Here is a 23,608-nt window from a genome sequence, read left to right as displayed (position 1 = left end):
AGGATATTCTATCCAGGTTGCTATCGCCCTCACCACTTCTTTTGTGTCTTACACAGATACTCCTCCCTCACTTTAGTAGCATTACTATCTTTTGTAGGTATTGGAGTTTTAGAGGCCTGTTATCGCTAGTCCCTGGCTCTGATAGTTCCCAGATTCCAATAGACACAGACACACTTTGGAGATTTCACAGAAGAAACATGAGAGGAGGGATGTGTTTGGACCGAAAATAGACCATCAGCATGTTGCATAGATTGGTTTAGATATAATTCCCTCCCCCAAACTTTGCAAGTTGCATTCTCTTCCTTCAACTTTTATCCCCAAATCTCAACAATATCCTGAGCACCCTGCATGCATTTGAGTCCACAGTAAGAAATGCTATAAAGCCCTCACTGCGTGCAGGGTACTTGCTGTGAGATATGGGATATATTGGGAAAAGACCACTTCAGGAGCAATAGACAAAGAAAAGTGCACCAGGGAAGATGAGAGTGTGAAACATCCCAGAAATGTGAGGAGAGGAAAAGAAGGTTGTCACTGAAATTGTGTGGAAACCTAATTGTAGTATTTGTTACCCTGAGATCATATCTAGCTTTGGAGCATTTGATGGGTATTAACTTTCCCCTTTTAGAATCATCCTGCAGAACAGATTCTGAGCTGTTGTGTCTATGGGAGGTTAAAGTTGGAATTCATTTCCAGGTAAAGACATACCTATAGAATAATTTTTTTTGAAGAGACAGAGTTCCAGAAAGTTAAAGAAAGAATTGTTATAGATAATTGGGAAAGGACCATTATCTTCTAACAGTTTCCATCCACTACTAAGCAGTGTTTACTTGTGTGAACAGTGGATCAGATGTTAGCCACAGATACAGAACCCTGTAGTCTCTTAAACTGAGTCCTAAAGAACTTTAATCTTGCACAGAATTGCCAAACTTAATATCTAAACACACAGGAAGCCCAGTAAAACTTGAATCCTTTCTAATTGCCTATAAATATGAGATAAAGAAAAATATTGCAAAGGATATCCATTGTAATATTTTTTCAATGTATATATACATAGGGAGCTAGAAATAATTCAGATAGCTGTATCTTTATTTTTAATTATTAAATGTGCAATTCTAATTTGGGATCAAGTTTAAAACCTTGGTATTGACTATTTAAACATTCCCTTCCAAATAAAACAAATTCTCTGGTTGAAAAGAAACCCTCAGACAAATTTTATGTTGGGGTTAGTCAACAAGAACTTTTCATGGGAGTCAGACCTCACATAAAGGGAATGACAGTAATTGCGAGAAATGTCTTTCATTGTGGTTTTTACATTTTACTGAATATTTCTAGTGAAAATATAATTGTAAATGTAATTATGATTAATTTAATAATAGATGAATGGTATTCGTTACTTTAAACCAGTTTAGATTATTGGCATTATTCCTTCTTAATTTTCTGTATCACTTCATGGCGTTTTAGATATTCTTAAATAGATGGGATGAACAAAGCACCTGAAATAGTTCTAGAATCCCTACTGGAATAATAAATTATGACAGGCTGCTTGACTAAGGTGAATTGATAACCTCAGAGAGACAGGGGTGGTGACAGGCAAACTTAATCTACTTCCTTTTCTGTTTAGCTAGCAGATAAATGAAAGCAAATTTGTAATTTGATTTTAGTTTGGGCTATTGCAAGCAAATCAGCAAAGGCCTCTAAAAACCAGATCTTTTGATTAAAATCCTACTAATGCCTTAGGTCTGAAGAAGGAGGTATATTTTCCAAATAGATGGACAAATGATACCCTGACTGGTAGAACTCTAACCCCACCCCATCTTTAAAAGGTAGGCTGTATCAATGAAAATATTTTAAAATTTGAATTTGTGAACCTTATATATAATGCAGATTTTTTACATCTCCTCTTAGAGTGATGGGATTATAGAGGTTTTCTCTTTCCCTACCTTGCTGGATTCATTCTTCAATGCCTTGTAAGAGAACAATGGCTTATTGTCAGGATACTCAAGCCAGGTGCAAACAAATTTAGACATAGCCAATCATTTACTTTCTCCTAAGCATGTCACGCTTTTAAAATGAAATTCAAAAGAAGAAAAACAAAGATATAATTCATGTTTACTGTTGTAGTAGGAAGACCTTAATTAAATTGAGGATACTGAAGAGGTCTCCAAATTATTTTATGATGACAAGTAGACTCAAAGCCAATATGTGGTGATATGGTAGTATTTTATTTTTATGAGGCATTCAGTTTTGAAGTATAGTCCCCATTTTTAAAGCAGAAACATCTTCAACTTCTGTAAAATGTGACTTTGTAGTTTATGTTTGTATGAATGACAAGAATAGTGAAAATTACTTCAATTACATCATGTTTTTCTTAGTGAGGATGATAAATCACCAGTTTATTTTTGTGGGTTGCTCTTCCAATAATTTAAAAATTAGTAACCTTGGTTAAGAAATATATGAACCCTACAAAAAATGTTGTTATATTGACCTCAACCTTTAAAAACTAAATTAAAACTATGTTGAAAACTATGGTGATACTTTGGTGAAATGTTATTTAAAAATCAATGTTATTAATTATTTTTGAATATTCAGAAGCATATTATGTGTTCTGCAAAACATGGCTTGTACTCTGTGTTTAGGAAAAAATAGCATTATGTGTCGTCTAGTTTTAGAAAACTTTGTTTTATTCTTTTCAGATCTCAATACCATTTAAACTAATCTAAACAAAATATACACAAAAACTCTTTCCATGTTTGCATGAAGTGATCAACATAGGTTGGTAAGCTGTTTATAAAACATTCAACAGACTACCAAAGGAAAGGTCCAGAAATAAAATTTTACGGTTGGTTTTTTGTTTTTTGTTTTGTTTTTTTGTGGAAAGATCATTGAAGTTTTCCAGGGTCTCAGGTTCTAGTCTATAAAAGGATCTTCCCACCAATATCTATCCCAAATGATTTTAAGGATCCCAGACAAAACCCAAAACCAGGTTCTAGACTTTGCCAGGGATTATGTCACTTAAACTCTGTGTTTCAGTTTTTCATCTGAATATAGGACCTATTTAGCTAGTCAGGATTTCTCAACCTCGAAACTATTGCCACCGGGGCCTGGATAATCTTTTGTTCTGAGACCTATCCTGTGCATTTGCCTTGTAGGATGTTTAGCAGCTTCCCTAGCCTTTATCTGTTAGAGGCCAGTCATATTTCCCCCTTCCATGTAACAACCAAAAATGCCTCTGGACATTGCCCAGTTTCCCCGAGGAGAGAAGGGGGGCACAATTCCCCCAGATAAAAATCACTGATCTAGATGACTATTCCCCAAAAGTTGTTCCAGTGTACCCAGGTCACATGAGAAGCTCTGAGAAAAAAAAGAAGTGCTTCATTAATTAAACATTGGGAAACGTGTTTGGCCTTTCATGTCTCTTTGGCCAGGTCCCCCCCTTCTGCTTCAACACTAGATCTGAGTCTTGAGAGAGCTTCTCTGCTCACACTGTACTCTTGATTCTGGTGATCTCATCCACTCCCAGGGCTTCACAGTCCATTTGTGTGCCAACTGCCAAACTCTAGCTGCCTCTTTGTAATGTACCAAAGATCTCCACCTGACATATTCAAGACGGAATGTTTGTCTGCCCTCCCTGAGCCTGCCCTAACTTCCTCTCCCTCATCTCAGGCATAAGGACTACAGAAGGTCCTCGGGTTACATGGGAGATCCATTCCTATGGCAACGTAATGTGATTTTCGCAGTCAGAACCCACCTACATGAGCACCTATGTCACTCACATGGAGCACATACACAGCAGTAATGAAATGACAGCAAAATAAATTTAACAGAAAGACAACCATTCCTGACCTTTGCTTGTGGCAAATAAATAATAAGCATAAAGCACATATGTACACAAGTTGAAATGACGGAACTTTTTTTTATATATATAAATGAATGGGATATGGCGACATAACCATGAAACGATGTACATCAAGTCTGACATAACCCGAGGACTGCCTGTATTACTTAAGCCTGAACCTGACTTCTTTAACTTCCCCACATGCAATTCACTTTGTTCATTTACTTTCAAACTATATTGGGTAACTGTACACTCTGTCTGATTGTAATAGCCACCATCTCAGTTCAAACTAGCATCTTCTCTCACCTGGAGAAATTCAGTATTCTTTCTGCTGGCTGCTCGGCTTTCCCCACCAGCCCTGCTCCACACAGCAGGGAGAGATGTCTTCTTAAAACAAATCAAGTCTGTTCCTTCCTGAAAACCTCTAAATGTTCTGTGATTCCACGTCGAGTAATTGACAGTGGTCTACCAAGCTCTGTGAACTGGGTCCTATTTCTCATTCTTCCCTCCTCTTGGGTCATTCCCCTTTTGCTCCCAAGGTTCCAGACACATGACCTGCTCCCATTTCCCTTGTAGAGGAATAGGCATTAACTCCTAGCAATGCCCTGGGTTCAGCCTAAATGTTACTTCTGTGGTGAGGCTTTTACCTCCTCCCTCCTCCTCCAATGACCATTTCCTCCTCATATTACATCTTTCTATGTAAACTTCACTCTTGTGTTAAACACCAATTGCAGTTGTAATTTTATGTTTATTTGCTTCGTGATCTATTCACTATGTCTTTTCCAGTAAGTAGTAAACTCCATGGGGGGAGAAAAAAAGGAAAAAAAATCATGCCTCTGGGTTTTTGTTTGTTTGTTTGTTTGGGTTTTGTTTTTGGTTGTTTGTTTTTTTTTTTTTGCTTATTTGTTTTGTTTTTGTGGGGAGGTAGGTGGAGAATAATCACAATATTCTCCTTTGAAAATTGATCTCAGACCACACAATATACAAAAAGACAGTGGCATGCAAATTATTGTGGAACAATGGGTGTGAACCTTTCAGTACTTACTAATGGTTCCACAGCCTGGCTGTTCCCTCTCCACTCTACCAGAAAAATAGCTCCAAGACTGAATTTTCAGAACTCCTAACAGCTCTGCTTTCAGCCCAGGTGAAAAGTAATCTGATTTGCTATTCATGTCACAGTGACCCAGACAGGGCACATGCTTTAGGAGAGGAAAAAGCAGGTCATTTAATATAAAATATTTTTTTTCTTTCACTAGTCCAACTGGTTAGGCAGGCCTATGACTACATCAAAACTATATATTTTTTTATCTCAAATAGTTTATTTTTGCATGCTTGAATACTTTTATGCCCCACACAAGGCTTATTGAGATATAATGGATATATAACAGAGTGTAAATCGAAGGTATTTGATATACTTAGATATTGCAAAATGTAGACCACTATAGCTTAATTAACACCTCCCTCACATCACATAATTACCATTTTATGTAATAAAAACATTAAAGTCTCTTAGCAACTTTTTTATTTATTTTTGCAACTTCCAGTATATAATGCAATATATCCATATAATTTCCATGCTGTACATTGTGTCTGCAGAATGTATTCATCTTATCACTAGAAGTTTGTACTTTTTGACCATTTCCCCAAGCCCCTAGCCCCTGGTAACTATCATTCTAGTCTCTGTTTCAATGAGTTCAGGCTTTTTAAGATTCTACACATGAGCGATTCATACAGCATTTGTCTTTCTCTGCCTAACTTACATCACTTAGCATAATGCCCTCTAAGATCCCTTCATGTTTTGATCACAGCATCATATCCACAGCACCTAACTGGATCTTCCATTCATGTTTATGGAATAACCAGATACATTCTCTAACATCCCTGCCCAATCTCTCCTGGCAATGCACAGTTTAGATAAGCATGTTCAAAAGTCTGAGATTTGAGGAAAGAAATATGTTTTCTAACTTAATTGACAAAGGAACTTTTCCCCCCATAATGCTGATTAATAGTTTACTGTAGGGAACATTGAGCTAGATTATCTGTGAGATCTCTTCCAACTAATGACTATATGGCAATTTATTTCAGGGGGAAATGCTCGGGAAAATTCAGTGCCATATGCATTTCCATTCAAATTCAAAAACCTATAAAATGTTTAAGACATATTTTGAGGTCAAAGTGTTCTGCTAATAAAACTATTACCAGGGAAGCCTGAAGCTGTAGAGAGAAGTTCAGTCCTGAACTAGAAACTCTCTGGATCATCTCTCCTCAGAACTGGGCAGGTGAACCTAATGTTCACATCGTTTACCTACTTGTGGACATTGTGTAGCTATTAGGGCCCAGCCATTGTGGCAATGGGAATAGGTCCTCAAAAATAGGAGCCAGGACTCCTGGATACAATACTTGGTTTTGTTTTCTGTAAGAAAATCAAGCACTCAGAGTACTGGTCTACCAATAAGCTTCTGGCAGAGTTTTTGAGGGCAACTCTGATAAGAAACATAAAACATTTTTTGAAGACTTACAAAGTATTATAAAAATGAATGAAGTTTTCTAATCATTAACAAAACTTTATACCCATCAGATTATAAAATATCTATGTTTGCTATTATTAAATTTAATAGGAAAAGTGTGAAATCATTGATGGTGATCAAACATCATGAAAGTAAAAAAAATGAATGGAATGTTCATGTGATGTAAAATAAAATTGATTCCTTTCTCACTGTTATCAGTGAGACAGTCAGATATGGCTTACTCAGACCCCGGATACCCACATTTTATGCTAACATCAGACACATGCATAGTATATTATCTTTTTCTTTAATTTGGAAAACTTACACAGAATGAAATAACTGAGTCACAACATTATGGTGTTGGTTGAGTGCCAACTCCGTGCAGGGCCTGAGGTCAGTGCCTTGTATCCATTATCTCTCGAAGTAATCACAGTGTCCTGGAGGATATTTGCAAGTCTTTTGAGTTACACCAGGCAGCTTCCCCTCTGAGCCTGGGAGGTGGTAAATGTCATCTTGCCCTTTCTGAGTCAAGCTGTCTCCCAGAACCCTGAACTGCACTAATCAAGATTTGTGAACTCCAAAAATCTTCCTAATTTGGAGCAGCCTTTTGATATATTTAAATATATAATCATCATTATTCATAGATTCTGTATTTGTGAATTCATCTTCTTGCTAAAATGCATTTTTAGCCCTCCCCATTCAATGCTTGCAATGCTTTTATGGTCACTTGTGAACATGTGAAATACTTGAGAAGCCCGATACTCACAAAGTCAGCTGAGATGGGACAAGGAGACACATGGGCTTATTCCAGCACTCAGACCATAAATGAAGGTCCTTTCAGTGATATATGTATTTCGTGCCAATTTTGTTCATCTTTGTATTTTTGTTTATGGTTTTACTGTATTAAGTGACCCCTAAATGTGGTGCTGAATGATGCCCATTGTTCTTAATGCTCAAAACGCTGTGGTGTGCATTTTAGGGGAAATATGTGTTGATTAAACTCCACGAGGCATGAGTTATATAGTGCTGTTGGCTGTGAGTTAAATTAAATGAATCGCATTACTATTAAATAAGGAGTCTTTAAATAGAAACAAACATAAAGCAATTATATTAATTGGTTGATTAAAAAAAAATGTACTCAGAGGGAATACAGGAACCTAACCCTGTATTTTCTCTAGGAGCAATACATAGTATTCTCTAATTCAGTGTTTGTGGCAACTTCATAGAATACAACTCCTGCAAATATCAGCTACATCCAGAGACACCATCAAATCACTTTTTTAACTGATGGTTTGATATCTGATTACTCAGCTTTTGAACTGAGATTGGGAAATTAATACAAGACCTCAAATGCCAATTTTTAAACTGATGGAACTTTTATGAAAAAGCCATAAAGGTCTGAAATGAAAGATTTATATGAAAGTTCTCATGAACCCATTCTTTGGAGGAAAATGATCTCAGTATAATCTCTCTAATGCTCAGCGGTCCTACTTTTTACTTGAAACATGATGTCTTCCTGAGTAGAGAGAATGCAAGTAGAAATTCAAAAGATTCTAGTTTACAAGGTTTTTAGAAATGTTCGAAGGCACACCGCTGGGTATAACTCAAACCAACTTTATTAGAAATGTCTTGCTAACAAAAATCCATGAAATCCCCAGCTGTCTCCATTCTCAGCTCTCACATAAAAGGTGAATTCATGCCAGTCAATTAGTTTATTAAGCACAGAAAGGGCACATTGAGACACTACTGTAAAGTGACTTTAAGTTGTAAGTAAAACTATGATAAAGTTCTGACCTGTCATTACTAGCCCCATTTCTTTGTAGCAAATGTAAAATTATTTCAAGGAAATCCTATGTCTTTCATTTATAACCAGAATCTTTTAACAGATAGTGCTATTAAAAACTTTTTGGGATCCCCCTAGCCCCCTGATATTCAATTTATATGAGAGGCACTAATTATTTTTTCATTAATGATGAATCATCAATATTTATTTAAGTATAGGTGAAAGTTTTTTTCAAAAAAGCAATGATTCTTAGATAACTTGTCAATAGTGTTTTGATTTTGAGGCAAGTATTGGGTTGGTGGTTATATTCATTTTTTAGTTCATTTATCTTTCACATTGAGGATTATTTATAAACATTTTGTAATTTAAAAGTCCACAAATGGTATAGGATATTATTAATTAGGCAACATTTTATTTAATACTAGTGCCCTGGTTCACAGATTCATGCACATTGAAAGGTAATCAATTAGAACGTGGCCAGTGGGGCAGGACTGGGCAAGTTCGCTGGACATGCCCTGGAGCCAACCTTCCTTGGTCCCTCCCCATCTGCCCACTGGGGAATGGGGGATAAGAACACATATGTAATGGGGGAGGGCAGTTAGGGGCAACCAGGCCAGCAGGGAGGGCAGTTAGGAGCGACCAGGAGGGTAGGTGAGGACAGTTAGGCTTGACCAGGCCAGTAGGCAGAGGTGGTTAAGGGCAATCAGGCCAGCAGGGGAGCAGTTAGGGGCATCAGGCAGGCAGGCAGAGTGGTTAGGGGCAATTAGGCTGGGAGGCATATGAATGGTTAGGAGCCAGTGGTCCCCAATCCCTGAGGCCTAAACCAGCAGTCAGACATCCCCCAAGGGGTCCTGGATTGGAGAGGGTGCATGCTAGTCTGAGGGACCCCCTTCTTTACCCATGCACAAATTTTGTGTACTGGGCCTCTAGTGAATTATAAGCATTTACTCTGTGTCCGGCACTGCTTGGTATGTTGTATATATTTTCTTTAATCCGGACAGTAACTGTACCCAATAATTATTAATTTTACAGAAGAAGAAAAACATTGAGGTGCAAAAGGCCTAAACATTTTGCTCAAGGAGTATAGAAGGCTAATATAGGTTATTAGAGAAATACTTTCAAACTTAGTTCTGGGAAAATATCCAAAGGCATTGCTTTCTGCAACTTTCTAAGTTAATTTATAAATAAAGTTATAGTCTACTATTTATTTTTTATAAATGTGTAGCTTGAAATGACAAACATGACATAAAACATGGTATTTCTTTTTTTTTAAATATTTATTGAACGTATTACATTATGTCCCCTCTTTGCTCCCATTGACCCCTTATAGCCCACCCCCACCCCCCACCCCAGACCTTCACCCCCCTATTGTCTATGTCCAAGGGCTATGTATATACTCATACAAGTTCACTGGTTGATCTCTTCCCACCCACCCCACCGCACCTTTCCTTTGAGATCCACAGTCTGTTCCATGTTTCCATGTCTGTGGATCACTTTTGATCATTAGATCACTGACTTGGGTTTAAAGAAAATAATTTAGAAGGTCAATTAGCTATTTTTATTTACATAAGCAAATTATCAAAACTCTATTATTAGTCTGTTATTTTTACCTAAATATTGTCTACCCTGTGGTACTGCTGCGACACAGGACAACATTGATATCAGGACTCTATGACACTCTTTCATACCCATTGGCTGCTTTTAAATGGGATTCACACTCTCAAGAGGTTGAAAATTAAATGTGCTTTATAGATAGCTTCTTAAAGGGAATGGAGGTAAATTGTGAGTGATAGGTGCCAAACAGTTCATCTTTCGTAGCATCAAATAAATCACATTTTCTATAAACCACAGCTTTCCCTGGTTCCTGTCCCACTGGAATTCTTATTGTACTAAGCATCATTCCTCCTTCCCTCCCTCTTTCTAGTCAATACGATAGCATAATGCTTTTTTAAATTCAGATAAAATTCAGATAATCTAAATTCTCCCTTTTAAAATGCACAGTTCAGCGCTTCTTCATTATATTCACAGGTTGTACCACCATCACCATGTAATTCCAGAACATTTTCATTGCCCCAAAGGGAAAGCTGTACATATTCCCAGTATTCCCCTGTTCACTTCTCCCCCTACTGGCTGCCAAACTCTAATCTGCTTTCCTTTCTATAGATTGGCCTATCTAGCTACTTCCTATAAGTGGAATTATACAACATGTGGCTTTTTGTGTCTGGCTTCTCTCATTTAGCATGACATTTTTACGGTACATGCATGTTGTACCATGTATCAGTACTTCCTTCCTTTTTTATGGCTGGATAGTGTTCCATTGTGTGGATAGACCACACCTGTTTATCCCTTCGCCAGTTGATGGGCATGTGGGTTTCCACTTTTGGCTGTTTTCAATAATGTCACCCTGAAAGCTATTGTATTAGCTTTTGTGTGGGCATAGCTTTCATTTATCTTGGGTAGATCATTTAGGTCTTTCTTCTCAGTTTTCATTGCTTTGTTTTCACCATACCCAGAGCAATAGGAACACTTCACATCCCTAACAGAACTTGATAACCCCTGAGCTGCCATGTCTCCCTCAACCTGATCTCCATTTGCCTGTCTTTTCCCAGAACCACCCATTGGCCAGATGCACCCCCCTCATGGCAGCGTCACTCCTCAGAAGAACAGCAACCTGCTTGTGATCATTGTGGTCACCGTTGGCATCATCACAGTGCTGGTGGTGGCGATTGCGGCCGTGATTTGCACCCGACGCTCTTCAGCCCAGCAGAGAAAGTAGGTAACAGCTGGTTCCCAAAGGGAGAGAGGTCCATGCTTGACCCAACTACCATCCTTTTGAATTATATTTTTGAAGGCTTTCTTCCTTGCTCTTTCATAATTCATGCATGTTTCTTATCTCTTGGCCTGGGCAAAACCTTGCCTTTGGTCCAGTCCACGCCCATTAACTGAATTGAGCGAGGGCTAGACTTGCAGACTGAATAGTAGAATCCTACAGATCCACTTTGCATCTCTGTTCTATTTCACTTCTTGAGGACATATTCTTTCATTCAAGTGACAGCAGGTGTTCCTGAAGTAGCACTTAGAGAATGGACTTCACCATGTCCCTCTCTGCAATTATCTATAAAAGGTTGAAGATGTGTGTTCCTCTAAAAGTGTTTATCGCTTTTGGCAAGGAAGCCGGTAGGCATTTAATCAATGCTTGTTGCATGAATATCTGCCTAATACCAGACACACTGTAGTTGCAATACTAGAGAGTGTTTAATTTGGAGGCAAAAGTTGAGGAAGAGAGAGTAGGAAATTCAAAATGGTTCACATTTCCTAGCTATGATGATTCTAGAAAATTGTAATAATTGAGGGGTTTTTAAATATTTCCTATTATGCAACTCTAGGTTCTAGCACAAATAGAGCTTGAGAGTCAAAGTACACAGTCTAGAGTGGAAAGATTGTTTTAATCCTGCTTGTCCCCTTCTAGCAATACCCCCTAAGCATTATATTAACCTTGTGCCATCCAGTTCATTGTCAGCAGTAACCTCCTGATTGTTCTCCGCATCCTCACCAATTTAGTACTTTTTCAAATCCATCCTGACTATCTTACTGGATTGGCTATCAGAGGCTCTTTCGTTGTTGTTGTTGTTGTTGTTATTGTTGTTGTTGTTGTTTGTGTGTGTGTTTTATGTGTGTGTGTTGTTGTGGTTTTTATTTTTTCTGGCATTTTTCAGTACTGAGGAACAAATGTTTAAACTCCTAAATGAAGTCTACTTCACTTTAACTACTATAGGTCACTGTACTTATTTCCAAAGTTTTAAGAGAGATTCTCTAGCAAATAATTTTCCCTCTTTCCTTGCTAATATCTCAGCCTTTCTCTTTTGAAAAGTTCCTGTAACTGTACTTGTTGATCTGTAGTGAATCTTCCAGCATCTTGAAGTGAAGTGATTAGAAACAGGATAAGGAATATCTACAATACATATTGAAGAATGTTACATAGGGGGATAGAGATGCAGTCTTTGTATTTAATTTATATCTATGCAGGAAAATTTGGTATCTAACTGCATCCATGTGATTGACTATCTTGAAGCTGGTGTGCTGGTGCATTGTGTCCAAACAAGAAATCAGAAAATTGAGCTTAATAAGACCAGTCTTATACATGACCATTCTGGGAATTGATGGTCACCCACAGAGCTTCCGGGGTGCTGGGCACTTAGTAAGGCTCTGGGGGTGGAGGTGGGGGAACATACTTGAATAAAGCATTAAACAATCTCTTGGCCCAGCATTTCTAAGAAAGAGTTGTGCAAGTTTATATTGGTAGAACATCATGGCATTGGGCATCTGAGGCAGAGCTGAGGAAGAACCACAAAAGGGGAAGTTGGGAGGATACCATACCCAACTTAGCCTGTTTCATGATAGTTATAAAAACATCAGTGAAGTCACAAAATTAAATTTGCTAGCTCAACCATCTGTAGCACTGGCATTTTGTTTTGCTTTCTATTTTTATCATTGCAAAAAGGATATTTGAGGGTGATATTGACCTAATGAACTGAAATACTGGACATATTCTGTCCACCCACAGAGAAAACGCCAGTCTTCTCAATGTGCAAAAGTGGGATTTTATACTATTTAGAGAAACTCTCAAATTATCTTAAATTCCACATTAAGCACCTTGGTAAGAACTTAAAGATTTTACTTAGAATGAGTAGAGGCTGAGCATTGTATATGACTTGGTTTTAAGAACAAAAGAGCAAACCATCTCATTAATAACTGAAAACTTAAAAAAAAAAAAAAAAAGTGGATTGTGAGTTCCTGTACTTACTGCCTCCTTTTTCTCCCAGTCTCTCGATATTTATTTGGCACATTTTCACCATGTTTATGCATATACCTTTATTCAATCACAGACCATTGCCATTCATTTTTGTCTCTTTGTACATGTTAACAGAAAGGGAGAAAAATAAGTTTCTTCTTCTAGATATTTCTGAGTTTTAATTTAGTTTTTCTTGATTTCATTGAGGACTCCTATCCCAATGCCATTGAGCCTTTTAGGACAAATTAAGTAATGCAGATGAAAGCAAAATCAATTCCAATTTGAAACAGAAATATTGCCCCTTATAGGGCTCTCAGGAAAAAAAATGGGAGTTTAATGGAATTAATAAAGTGAAATAGGGAATCAATTCATGGTCTTCTTCATTATCTCTCTATCTGGAAGTGCTGAGGATATAAGTTTTCTTTGTGTTTTATTGGGGGATGTGAATTGCATTCAAATTGACTTGAAACATATGTGTGCATACTATCAGTAATATTTCATTCAAGTCAGTGTCTGTACATTTTATTCTATAGTTAATCATATTCATATAGTTTATTACATAGACCTCATATATAATAATGAGGTTGGTTATCTAATTGACTCATATTCTAGTTTGTAAGATTTTATTTTTGTGATGTAAAATAACTACCAGAAGTTAGAACCCAAGATCTAGTTCTGATTCTACCACTCATTTAATTAAGTCAATGGTATTTAATTAAACCTAAGGGAAGAGCTAATTCCTCTTAGTTTCCTCAAATGAGAAATAGGACTAAATACTTTTTTATCATCTCCTCTACCTTATAAACACTGAAATTCCCAATGGAATACTACTAAGTTATAGAACACATAGCAGCATTTAACTTCAAACTAATATGAAATAAAAATAATTTTATTTATTTTTAATTATTGATTTGAAATGTTGTACTTCTTTGAAGAGATTCCCCTTACACATTTAGAATTAGTAAGATTATAGAATGTCATAATATAGAAAAAGCATTTTATGAAAGATTTATTTGATATGGGGTGTTCTGTGTTTTTAATAAAGCCATACATTTTTCTGGCCAAAGTATATAACATGGTTTGGTAAGTCATAATGTAGCCATAGGTACTAAAGCCAATATATTTGACATTGAGAATATCCTGGGAATCCAAGACACATAGTTATCACATCTGTAGATGATCAACAATTTTTCTGAATACATTAAATTTTAATATGTAAATAAAATTTAAGACCTTCTATTTTATTTGACAGGCACACAGCAAGTTTTACATATTAGCACGCATTCAAATCCTGACCAAAATAATTACTTTCACTACTCAAGATCAAATGTTAAACTCTTTTTTTTTTAAATATATTTTATTGATTTTTTTTACAGAGAGGAAGAGAGAGGGATAGAGAGTTAGAAACATCGATGAGAGAGAATCATCGATCAGCTGCCTCTTGCACACACACCCCGGGGATGTGCCTGCAACCAAGGTACATGCCCTTGACTGGAATCAAACCCGGGACCCTTCAGTCCGCAGGCCGACGCTCTATCCACTGAGTCAAACCGATTTTGACTCAAATGTTTAAACTCTTAAAGGAAATCTACTCTATCTTAATTACTCTAGGTCATTTGATTTTCACAGTTTTAACAATTTTATCTTTTTTTTTTTTTTTTTTTTTTTGTATCTACCACACAGATTTTAACTCTCAACCACTTAGCATCCTGAAATATCTTAATTCCACCTCAGAAAAATACAGTTTCATTTGAGAATTTAAGACACATTTTCCCTGGGTTTCTAATACATTTTTTGTTTTTAATAGCATTTAGTAGAATAAAAATGATCACTATGGAGAATTAGAACCCTTTGGGAAGGATTTGGATGGAGGGTTCAGGGCAGTTTATACTTCCCAACATATTTTTCCTAGTTAAATTACAATCATTTTTCACCTCAGTTCAGGTCTTCTTTCTGCCTGCAGACCTCCCTAAATTCCCAGTGGGCAGTGTCCCCACATCAATCTCCCTTCAGATCTTGGACACATGTCTGTGTGACCAGGAGAATTAGTATGGAGCTCTATGACTGCCTCTTGTGAACAATTTGAGCAAAGGATTGCTAAGCACAGAATGAGAACTTGAACTTATTAATTAATTATAAGGTGACAAAAGGACCTCTGAAATGATACTAGCCATGTAGGACTTTGAAGGGCACATTCGAATAAAATGTATACTCAATCAGTGTTGGTTCTTAGCCATTCATGTCCCCAGCATACCAATTATAAGTTTAAAAAAATAAACTCCTTTTATAATAATCAGTTATATGCAGGGTGATCCAATAAAGAATCAAAGAAGAATCTAGCAAAAGAATATTTTTAAGCCTTGACCCATGTGGCTCAGTTGTTTGGGTATTGTTCCTTGTACCCAATGGTAGCCAATTCAATTCCCAGTCAGGACACGTGCCCCAATTGCTGACTCGATCCCCAGTGGATGTTTCACTCTCATGTTGATATTGCTCTCTATCTCCTTTCCTCTCTCTCTAAAAATTAATTTTTAAAAATCTTAAGAAATACTTTTGTCAATAATAATAATTATTATTATTTAATTCAAGTAATTACTATGTGTTGAGTATGTGATCTGCATCCTACAAAGTAACATCTGATTCATGTTGAGTCCTAAGCTATAACTCTTTCTGCAGTGCCCCATAGACTTACTATTATTATTAAAAATGTATCTATTGGAGGCACAGCCTCCTGTGATTTGGCCCCCTCTGGTTTTTCATGATAGCTTTCCTACCTCCCATGTCCCAGTCCACGAACGTAGAAATTCCCAGAAGCCATGCCATTCTCTGTACATTTATTAAGCTCCCAATGTCTCACCTATCTTTGCATTTCCAGTACTTAGCGGAGTTCTTGACACATAGTTAAGAAGGGACAATGGTCTAGAGCCGGAATGACCTTCCTTCCAGAAAATCATCAAAATGCAGTTACTTTGGAGGGAAATATTAGAGCAGGAAACATTGCCTTGTTTTTCCCATAAACTACTAAGTAGATATTAAGTCTGGGGTTCTTTGTGTTTTACACTCATCAGCATGGATGAATTTTACACTCATCAGCATGACAAAGGAAAGACTATTAAGGAAAATGTAATAAATCACACCATCAAACGTATTAATTATCTAATATGGGCAAGCATCTTATTCAGTGGTTGGGAAAACAGAGCTACTCTCCTTGGCCTTGCAAGGTTACAAAGAGTTTTCCCTGAGTAATTTGTTTGAACAATTTTGCAGTGATAAAAAGTAGTTATTCTTGCAAAGCACTGCGAGTGAAAAATGTGGAAAGGAGGTACTTATCTGGGCTTGTGACCAAAGTTAGATTTTAACCCTCTGAAGTTTGTCTTATGAAGCGATATTATTATTATTTTAAAAGTAGTAGAACCTATAAGTGGAGGTTTTTAAAAATTACAAAACTGTAGAACAGAGGTTGAAAACTCTCTGAAAAAGGCCCAACAGTGCATATTTTAGGTTTTGTGGGACTTGTGGTCTTTGTTTGCACCTATTCAACACTATACTGCAGAAGTGAATGAGCTCTGCAGGATTCCAATAAAACTTTATTTACAAGAGCAGGCAGCAGGGCAGGTCTGGCCTACAGGCCATTGACTGCTCACCCTGCTGCAGAGAATGGCTAGCATGAGCATCCTGCTACTTTACTTAGTATGCAGAGAATAGTTGAATTTCACTAGGCCCAAGGAGAGAGGACCATTGAAAAATTTAATGATGCAAAATTCTTTTTTAAAAATATATTTTTATTGATTTCAGAAAGGAAATGAGAGAGAGAGAGAAACATCAATGATGAAAGAGAATCATCGATTGGCTGCCTCCCTGGGGATTGAGCCCGCAACCCAGGTATGTGCCCTGACTGGAAATCAAACCATGACCTCCTAGTTGCAAACCATGATGCTCAACCACTGAGCAATGCCGGGTGGGCCAAATTCTTATTGAGTCAAGTAAGAGGCATTTGAATCACACTTCCAAGGGTGTTCTCTTTTCAGAAGGCTGGGTCTTACTGTGTTTGATACTTAGTGGCTCTAAGGGAAAGTGTTTTCTTCTCTTAAGCACATCCTCTTGTGGTCTTTTGTCCACAAGAGCAAGCTTCCCGATTGCACATTAAATTTTACAGCAGATGTGTAGACCTCCTTCTAAGCTTCTATCTTGGCTGTTGGCACAGACTCTGGCCTTTTTATTTCTGTTTACCTTTTCAAAGCAGTTCCTTCCTTTATCTCCTAAGCAGATGCTACAGCCAGTTACCTTATGCCTCACTCCAAAGACTGGCATATGGCTCCATCGAAATTGTCAGCTTGTGCTTGATTTGCAGCTGGGAAAGCTGAAGGGAGGTGCTCCCTGGCAGACCACCGAGACCCTGGGGACTCAGCACCACATCTCCTGCCACGTGGTGACGCTCCTGGGAAAGGGAGGAAGGCTGCCAACACAAGCCTGCCAATTCCTGGCTTTCACAGGTTTCCTCCTGGGAGTGCTTTTGCTTCCTTCCCCGGCTTCTAACTTGAATGGACAGAGAAGAGAAAGACATGGCCATTGAGGCGAGGCTCTCACATTTGCCTTCTAATTCTGTTCCATAGGAAACGGGCCACTCACAGTGTTGGCAAAAGGAAGGGCAGCCAGAAGGACCTGCGACCCCCTGATCTTTGGATACATCATGAGGAAATGGAGATGAAAAACATCGAGAAGCCATCAGGCACCGACCCTACTGGGAGGGACACCCCCATCCAAAGTTGCCAAGAGCTCACACCAGTCAGTCACAGCCAGTCAGAAACCCAAATGGGAAGCAAAAGCACCTCTCATTCAGGTAATTCTCCCCTCTGCCATCAGAAAAAAAAAGAAAAAGAACCCCAAAGGGTGTCCTGCACTCCCTCTTTTGTGGAGAACACCTTCCTGCTAATTCAGTTATTTACCAATAGTTCAAATAATCTGATATAAATTTATTTGATTAGCCTGGTTTACTTCCTATCCTATAATCCTGTTGCCTGCTTTTTATGATTGCCATGCCTTTTGAAACTTCTAAGAGATAGGAGATGATACCAGTGGGAAACATGGAAATGTGAAGCTTCAATGAATTGATTGCTTTTTTAAATCTGGAGCAAAACATTTGTCAAGACAATGAAAGTTGAAGCCTTTGTATACTTCTTAGTTCCCTATGTCTGTGGGTAATTGGAAGTTGATTATAATTTGCTGTCAATTCCTTGCTTTAAAAAATCACATCAAGGATACTTGAAATATGAAAACATTGACAATTCTGTTTCTTTGCCTTGATTACCATGAAAATCAGCTCTCATCCCCATGCAATCACGTGATATGATCACTAGCCTAGTTCAGTGAAGAGTCTATTTGAAGGCTCTGTAGGTATACAAAGTGATCTAAGAAAACCTCCAATGTTTTATAAAATGGTGCAGAACAATCTGTGTCCTGGTATAACTAAGAAATCTAGAGAGTTGGTGGTAAGGTGTTTCACTTTCTGTGGGTCTTCGTGTTTTTGAAATGCTTATCGGGAGGTGAACAATTAACAAGTGCTCTCATCAGAAAATTTCTTTGTCTACTCATGATATGTTTGTAGAGTGAGTAGCTATGGTTTTTAAACCAAATAAAAATATGTTAGTTGTTTAAATGAGTAACTGAATAACTAAATTTTCTCAGCTTTGAATTATTTAAACAAGGACTTTAGTTACTAATTTTCAATAAGTTTTTCAGTATTCCTTTTCTAGACCTTAAATAATATCTCAAGCAGAGTCTCTAACATTGATGTCACGTTCATTTATTAAATGCATTTTGATTTCCTTAAGCACTACCGTGTGACACTTAAAGATTTCTCCTTGTGGCCAGCTAGACTTCTGGTTCTGAAGGCTGAGGTCATAATTTGTTCTTTAAGTCCTCTAGCATTGTGGAATGAGATTGAGTGATTAGAGTGGGACAGTCTATTTCAGACACACATTTACCTGTTCCTCCTACTTATCTCTTCTTCCTGGCTATGTGATTTTCTGGGGAATGAGGTTAAGGTGAATTTAAATAGTGAGGGTATATTGCTTGGGTCACAAGAAATTAGATGTTATGATTTAATACGTTAAAATAAAAAAAGGCATTGGAGTGTTTGGCTAGAAATGATATAGAGAGTTGATTCATTGAAGAAAGTGTGTCTCTCAGGAGTGCTGTTTTTCTTTCAGGTCAGGACACTGAAGAAGCAGGGAGCTCCATGTCCACTCTGGAGAGGTCACTGGCTGCACGCCGAGCCACCCGGGCAAAACTCATGATCCCTATGGATGCCCAGTCCAACAATCCTGGTGAGTCAAGATGGGTGCCATGCTGCGGAAATGAAGTGGGGTGTTTTGGTATCTTTTCCATATCAGTTATCAAAAAGTGGTTAACATTTTCTCTGGTCTTCCTGAGTAAATGGACTTAATGAAGAATGATGAAAACCATATTATTTATAATTAGAAGTCAGAATTTTCACTCTGTTACTGCATTTCTTATACACAATGAAATGTTCTGGCAACAACCCGCTACATATTTAAGAAATTGTAAAAGAAAATATGAGTTGACATAAAAAGAGTTGAAATGCATGTCAATATTATTGAACTTATTCTAAGGATCACCTTCATGTTTGTTTGTTTTTAATTATGTAATAGGTACAATTTTTAAACTTAAATAATCTAGCACCCTTGAAGCAAGTATTAAGAGATACTCATTCACTATCCCCTTCTTGTTGAAGTTTTCTGTCATACTCCCATCTTTATTGAAGATATTAGTATCTGGGGACCCCTTCCTTTCCAATTACCTCTATGATCAATCTTGGTAATGACAATACCCATGCAGACAATCCATCCAATGCCTTAGACTGTTAGTTTCCTTATGGTACCTGAAATGATATTGGCTCTCTCCCACTGCAACACATCAATTCCATGTCACACACTAAACCAATAATCACACCCCCTACAAAATGTCAGTTTCTATCATCCCTTTTTCCAGCACCCTATTACTTTCTTGCTCACTTATTTGATTTTCCCCTTGCCAACAGTTCTTCAATTTCACTACAACCTCCAATCCATTAACTTTGCCACCTTTCCAGTGTTCCTCATCACCTCATGTCCTCATTTTCATCCAAACTCAGTTTCTAATCCATCATCATTTATTATTTTTAGTCCTTTGCAAACACCCTCATCTCCTTTGGTCCTCCTTCCCCATTATATCACCTGAAAAAACACAACCCTGGTTCAGTCAGCTTCCCTGCCAACTCTTACCACATATCCTGATAGCTGACTCTAGGGGGGAAAATCGTCCTCTGCTTACTGGGGATTTATGGCCACAAATCCAAGGTGAGCTGCCATCTATTTGGAAATGCCACTGCATTTCTGTAGTCATTCATTGTCTCACTTTGCAAAATGAATGTCTTACATCTGTTCTCACTTTTCATACTCCTAATACCTATTTCCTTGGTTCTGATATCAGCAAGAAAAGAGAAGCATTCAGAAATGATATCCTTCTCTTTCCATCAAATCGGGTCCATCTATTTGTACTTTTACCTAAGGCTGCTTCTTTCTCTTGTGGATATCCCTTTTTTACCCACTTAGGGACTCTGTCCTCCTCCCTCCCTTTTCTGTAGTATCAGTTTCCCCTCCAAATGATAACTCCAATAAGCATACAAATATTGTCTCACAACTCCTGTTTTATATAGCACCCTCACTTGATACTTTCTCCTCCACCTAAAGCCCCACTCCTCTCCTTGCTTGAAAAGCTCCTTTAAAGTTGACTATACATACTTTTGTCTTCTTTTAATCTTCTTTATTCATTTAAGGCCATTTTTTCCAGGCCCTCTCCATTGAAACCATGGTTGCCAAGGTTATCAATAATTTCTACATTGATCAAATGATCAATTCTCAGATGGTCAGGAAAATTGGACACAGCTTCTCACTCTTTGTTCTGAAATACGTTTTGAGTTGAGTTGTAGTATACTAAGTGTTCCTGGTTTACTTCCTATCCCACTGGCTGCTCATTCTCTGTATCCTTCACTTGCTCCCCCTCTTCTTCCCAATCCCAAGAATCAGAGAGTATGCCAGGGCTTAGTCTTCAAGCTTCTCTCATCTATCTACACTAGCTTCTTAGATGATCATCTAGTACAAACGGCCCTAATGCCATGTAAATGCACATGAATCCCAAATGTTATCTCCAGCTTAATCTTCTCCCAGAATCCACATCAACTTCTATAAAATGCTGACTCAACTTCTCCAAATGGCTATCTAATTAGCAAGCCATCTATGTTCAAAATGAAAATCTTGCTCTTCCATAATTCCTCTCCCCAACTCCAAACTCAATCCTCCTACTATTTTCCCCCTTCAATACATGGTATCACTATTGATTCATTTACTGTAATTCAACTTTAGTTTCATGCTTTTTCATTTCGATTTTCTCACACTCCAAATTTAATCTTTAGTTCTTGCTTTCAAAATTTGTCCCAAATCTGACCACTGCTTTCCATTTTCACTGCTCTACCCATATCATAGACAGTACTATATTTTACAGATGACAGACTATAGCTATAAGCTTGTAATTACTTTCTTCCTTTTAGCTCTTGACCTACAGTAAGTTGTCTTCTCGTTAGCCTTTCAATATACAAATATTGAAAAATATTCCTTGTGTTACTCCTCTTGACTTCCATCACATATAGAACAAAATCCAATGTTTTTACCATGTGTTACAAGATACCAGGTAATCCACCCTCTGGCCTTATCTCTCACTTCATCTCCTGCTACTCCTGCCTGTAATCCATTTCAGCCATCTAGTCCCCTTCTTTGTTTTTTGGACAAAAATGCACACGACTTTTCACTTGCTTTTCTCTTTGCTTGGAATCTCTTTTCATAGATATTTACAGTGTATATGGTTATTCCCTCAAATCATTCAAGTCTATATTCAACTGCCACTACCATAAATAGGACTTCCCTGACCATTGCCTAACATAGGGTCTTTGGTCGTTCTGCTAAATTTTCCTTTATTGTGTATGACCATCCTACATACATTTTTGTGTTTATTTATTATTTGTCTTCTATATATTAATGCAATATATATGACATCAGAGATTTTGCCTGTTTTGATTATTTTGTATCCTCAATAATCAGAACAGAGCCTGACACATAGTAGACACACAATTGATACAATTCACTCAATGAATGAATTAATGGTTGTTTATTTCTACTTGCTATACATCCTATCTCCTCTATCCTCCAGCACATCTCTCATTATACTGTAGTAAGTGCAAAAACATGTATTGAATTTATAACAAATGCCAACTGTTCAACTCATGGGATAGAAAGTATTATTATTCCTGTTTTACTGATAAGCAAACAGAGTTTAAGAGAGTTTAAGAACATCACTTGCATTCACACAGTGAGTGAGTGTCAGAGCCAGACTTTGGACACAGAGGTTTGGCTTCAGAGTTTCACACTCTAATCATTATGTTCCCAGCTGTCATATCCTGTGAAGCCATTGTTTGTTTGTTTTTTCCTTCATTCATTTCACTACAGAGAGAGATTGTACATGTAGCTGCCCCTATTTTTTCTCCTTCCAGTCACTTTCCTCTTGTCACTGAGTCCTATTGGTACCAATCTAACTTAGCTTTCTTTTTAAAACTCATTGTGTTTCAGAATCTTTGTGTGCCTTTCTGTCTCACATATAACTTTCTCATCCAGAAACTCCTATACCCATTGATTTCCTTTCACAATAGCTTTTAAATCCCTGGCTACCTTCCCGTACCCAAGAGTCATATTTTTTATTCTGTTCATATGGCCTCACACCTGAACTGTGCAAACAGCTTCATAATTAGTCTTCCTATCGCTAGTGTGTCTTCCAGACTCTTTTGCATCACACTTTCCAGATTTCTTCCTAAAAAAACTTCCACATGACATTCCATTCCATACATTTCCCCAATGGCTCCCCAATGCCTACCAAGAGAAACAAGAGCAAACACCTCAGCATACCAGGTTCCTGTGGCTCTGCCCTTCTTTGTTATGCTTACCCTATGATCTTACTGATCTTACTAATTGCCAGTCCAATAATATACATTGCCTTTTATTTGCTTTTCCATTCTAACATGTTTTTCCTTTTGGAATGACCCAGTGCCTAACACTACCTACGAAGTTCTGTGCATCAGGGCAGATACTGATTCCAGATCTCATACATTCCCTCTTTTCTGATTACCTCATTCAGAAATGATCATTTCTTTTCTCGTACTTGAATAGCACTTTTATACCACTTTTGTGACATTAATTATACAAGCTCGGCCCCATCTTCTTAGGTAATCAAGTCCAAATCGTCCCTCCTCTAACAAGTTGTGAAGTACATGAGAGGGAACAAATTACCTAATTCATTTTCTTATTCACACACTGTATGGCTCAATACCTAGCACAGAATTAGTGCTTGCTAAATATTTGCCACATGACTGAATGAAATTGTAATTATGCCAAGATACATATCTACAGTTTTATCAGCACAGTTATCTAGGGCCTTATCAATCACATCAGTTGCAAAAAAAAAAAAAAAAAAAAAAAAAAAAACCTATTTTATTTATGAGAAATCTTAAAAGTTTACTTTAAAATCAACTTTGTTTATATATTGAAGTCATTTCCTTTTGTTGAATAAAGCTTCACTAACACGGA

The 23,608-nt window shown here is 37.5% G+C and overlaps 1 protein-coding gene across 1 annotated transcript in view; it reads left to right on the top strand.

Moving 5' to 3' along the window:
* DCC (DCC netrin 1 receptor) overlaps positions 1 to 23,608 on the top strand; it is an 893,480-nt gene that overhangs the window by 834,187 nt on the left and 35,685 nt on the right. Inside the window, exons 23-25 of the mRNA XM_084888913.1 lie at positions 10,735 to 10,897; positions 17,531 to 17,757; positions 19,127 to 19,243. Of these exons, the coding sequence (XP_084745039.1) occupies positions 10,735 to 10,897; positions 17,531 to 17,757; positions 19,127 to 19,243 (507 nt within the window). The remainder of the gene's footprint in view (positions 1 to 10,734; positions 10,898 to 17,530; positions 17,758 to 19,126; positions 19,244 to 23,608) is intronic.

This window comes from Pipistrellus hanaki, assembly GCF_964339955.1.
Source record: "Pipistrellus hanaki genome assembly, chromosome: 6".
Lineage (NCBI taxonomy): Eukaryota > Metazoa > Chordata > Mammalia > Chiroptera > Vespertilionidae > Pipistrellus > Pipistrellus hanaki.
Note: the sequence above shows the minus strand (reverse complement) of the source record. Positions and strands in the feature narration are given on the sequence as shown.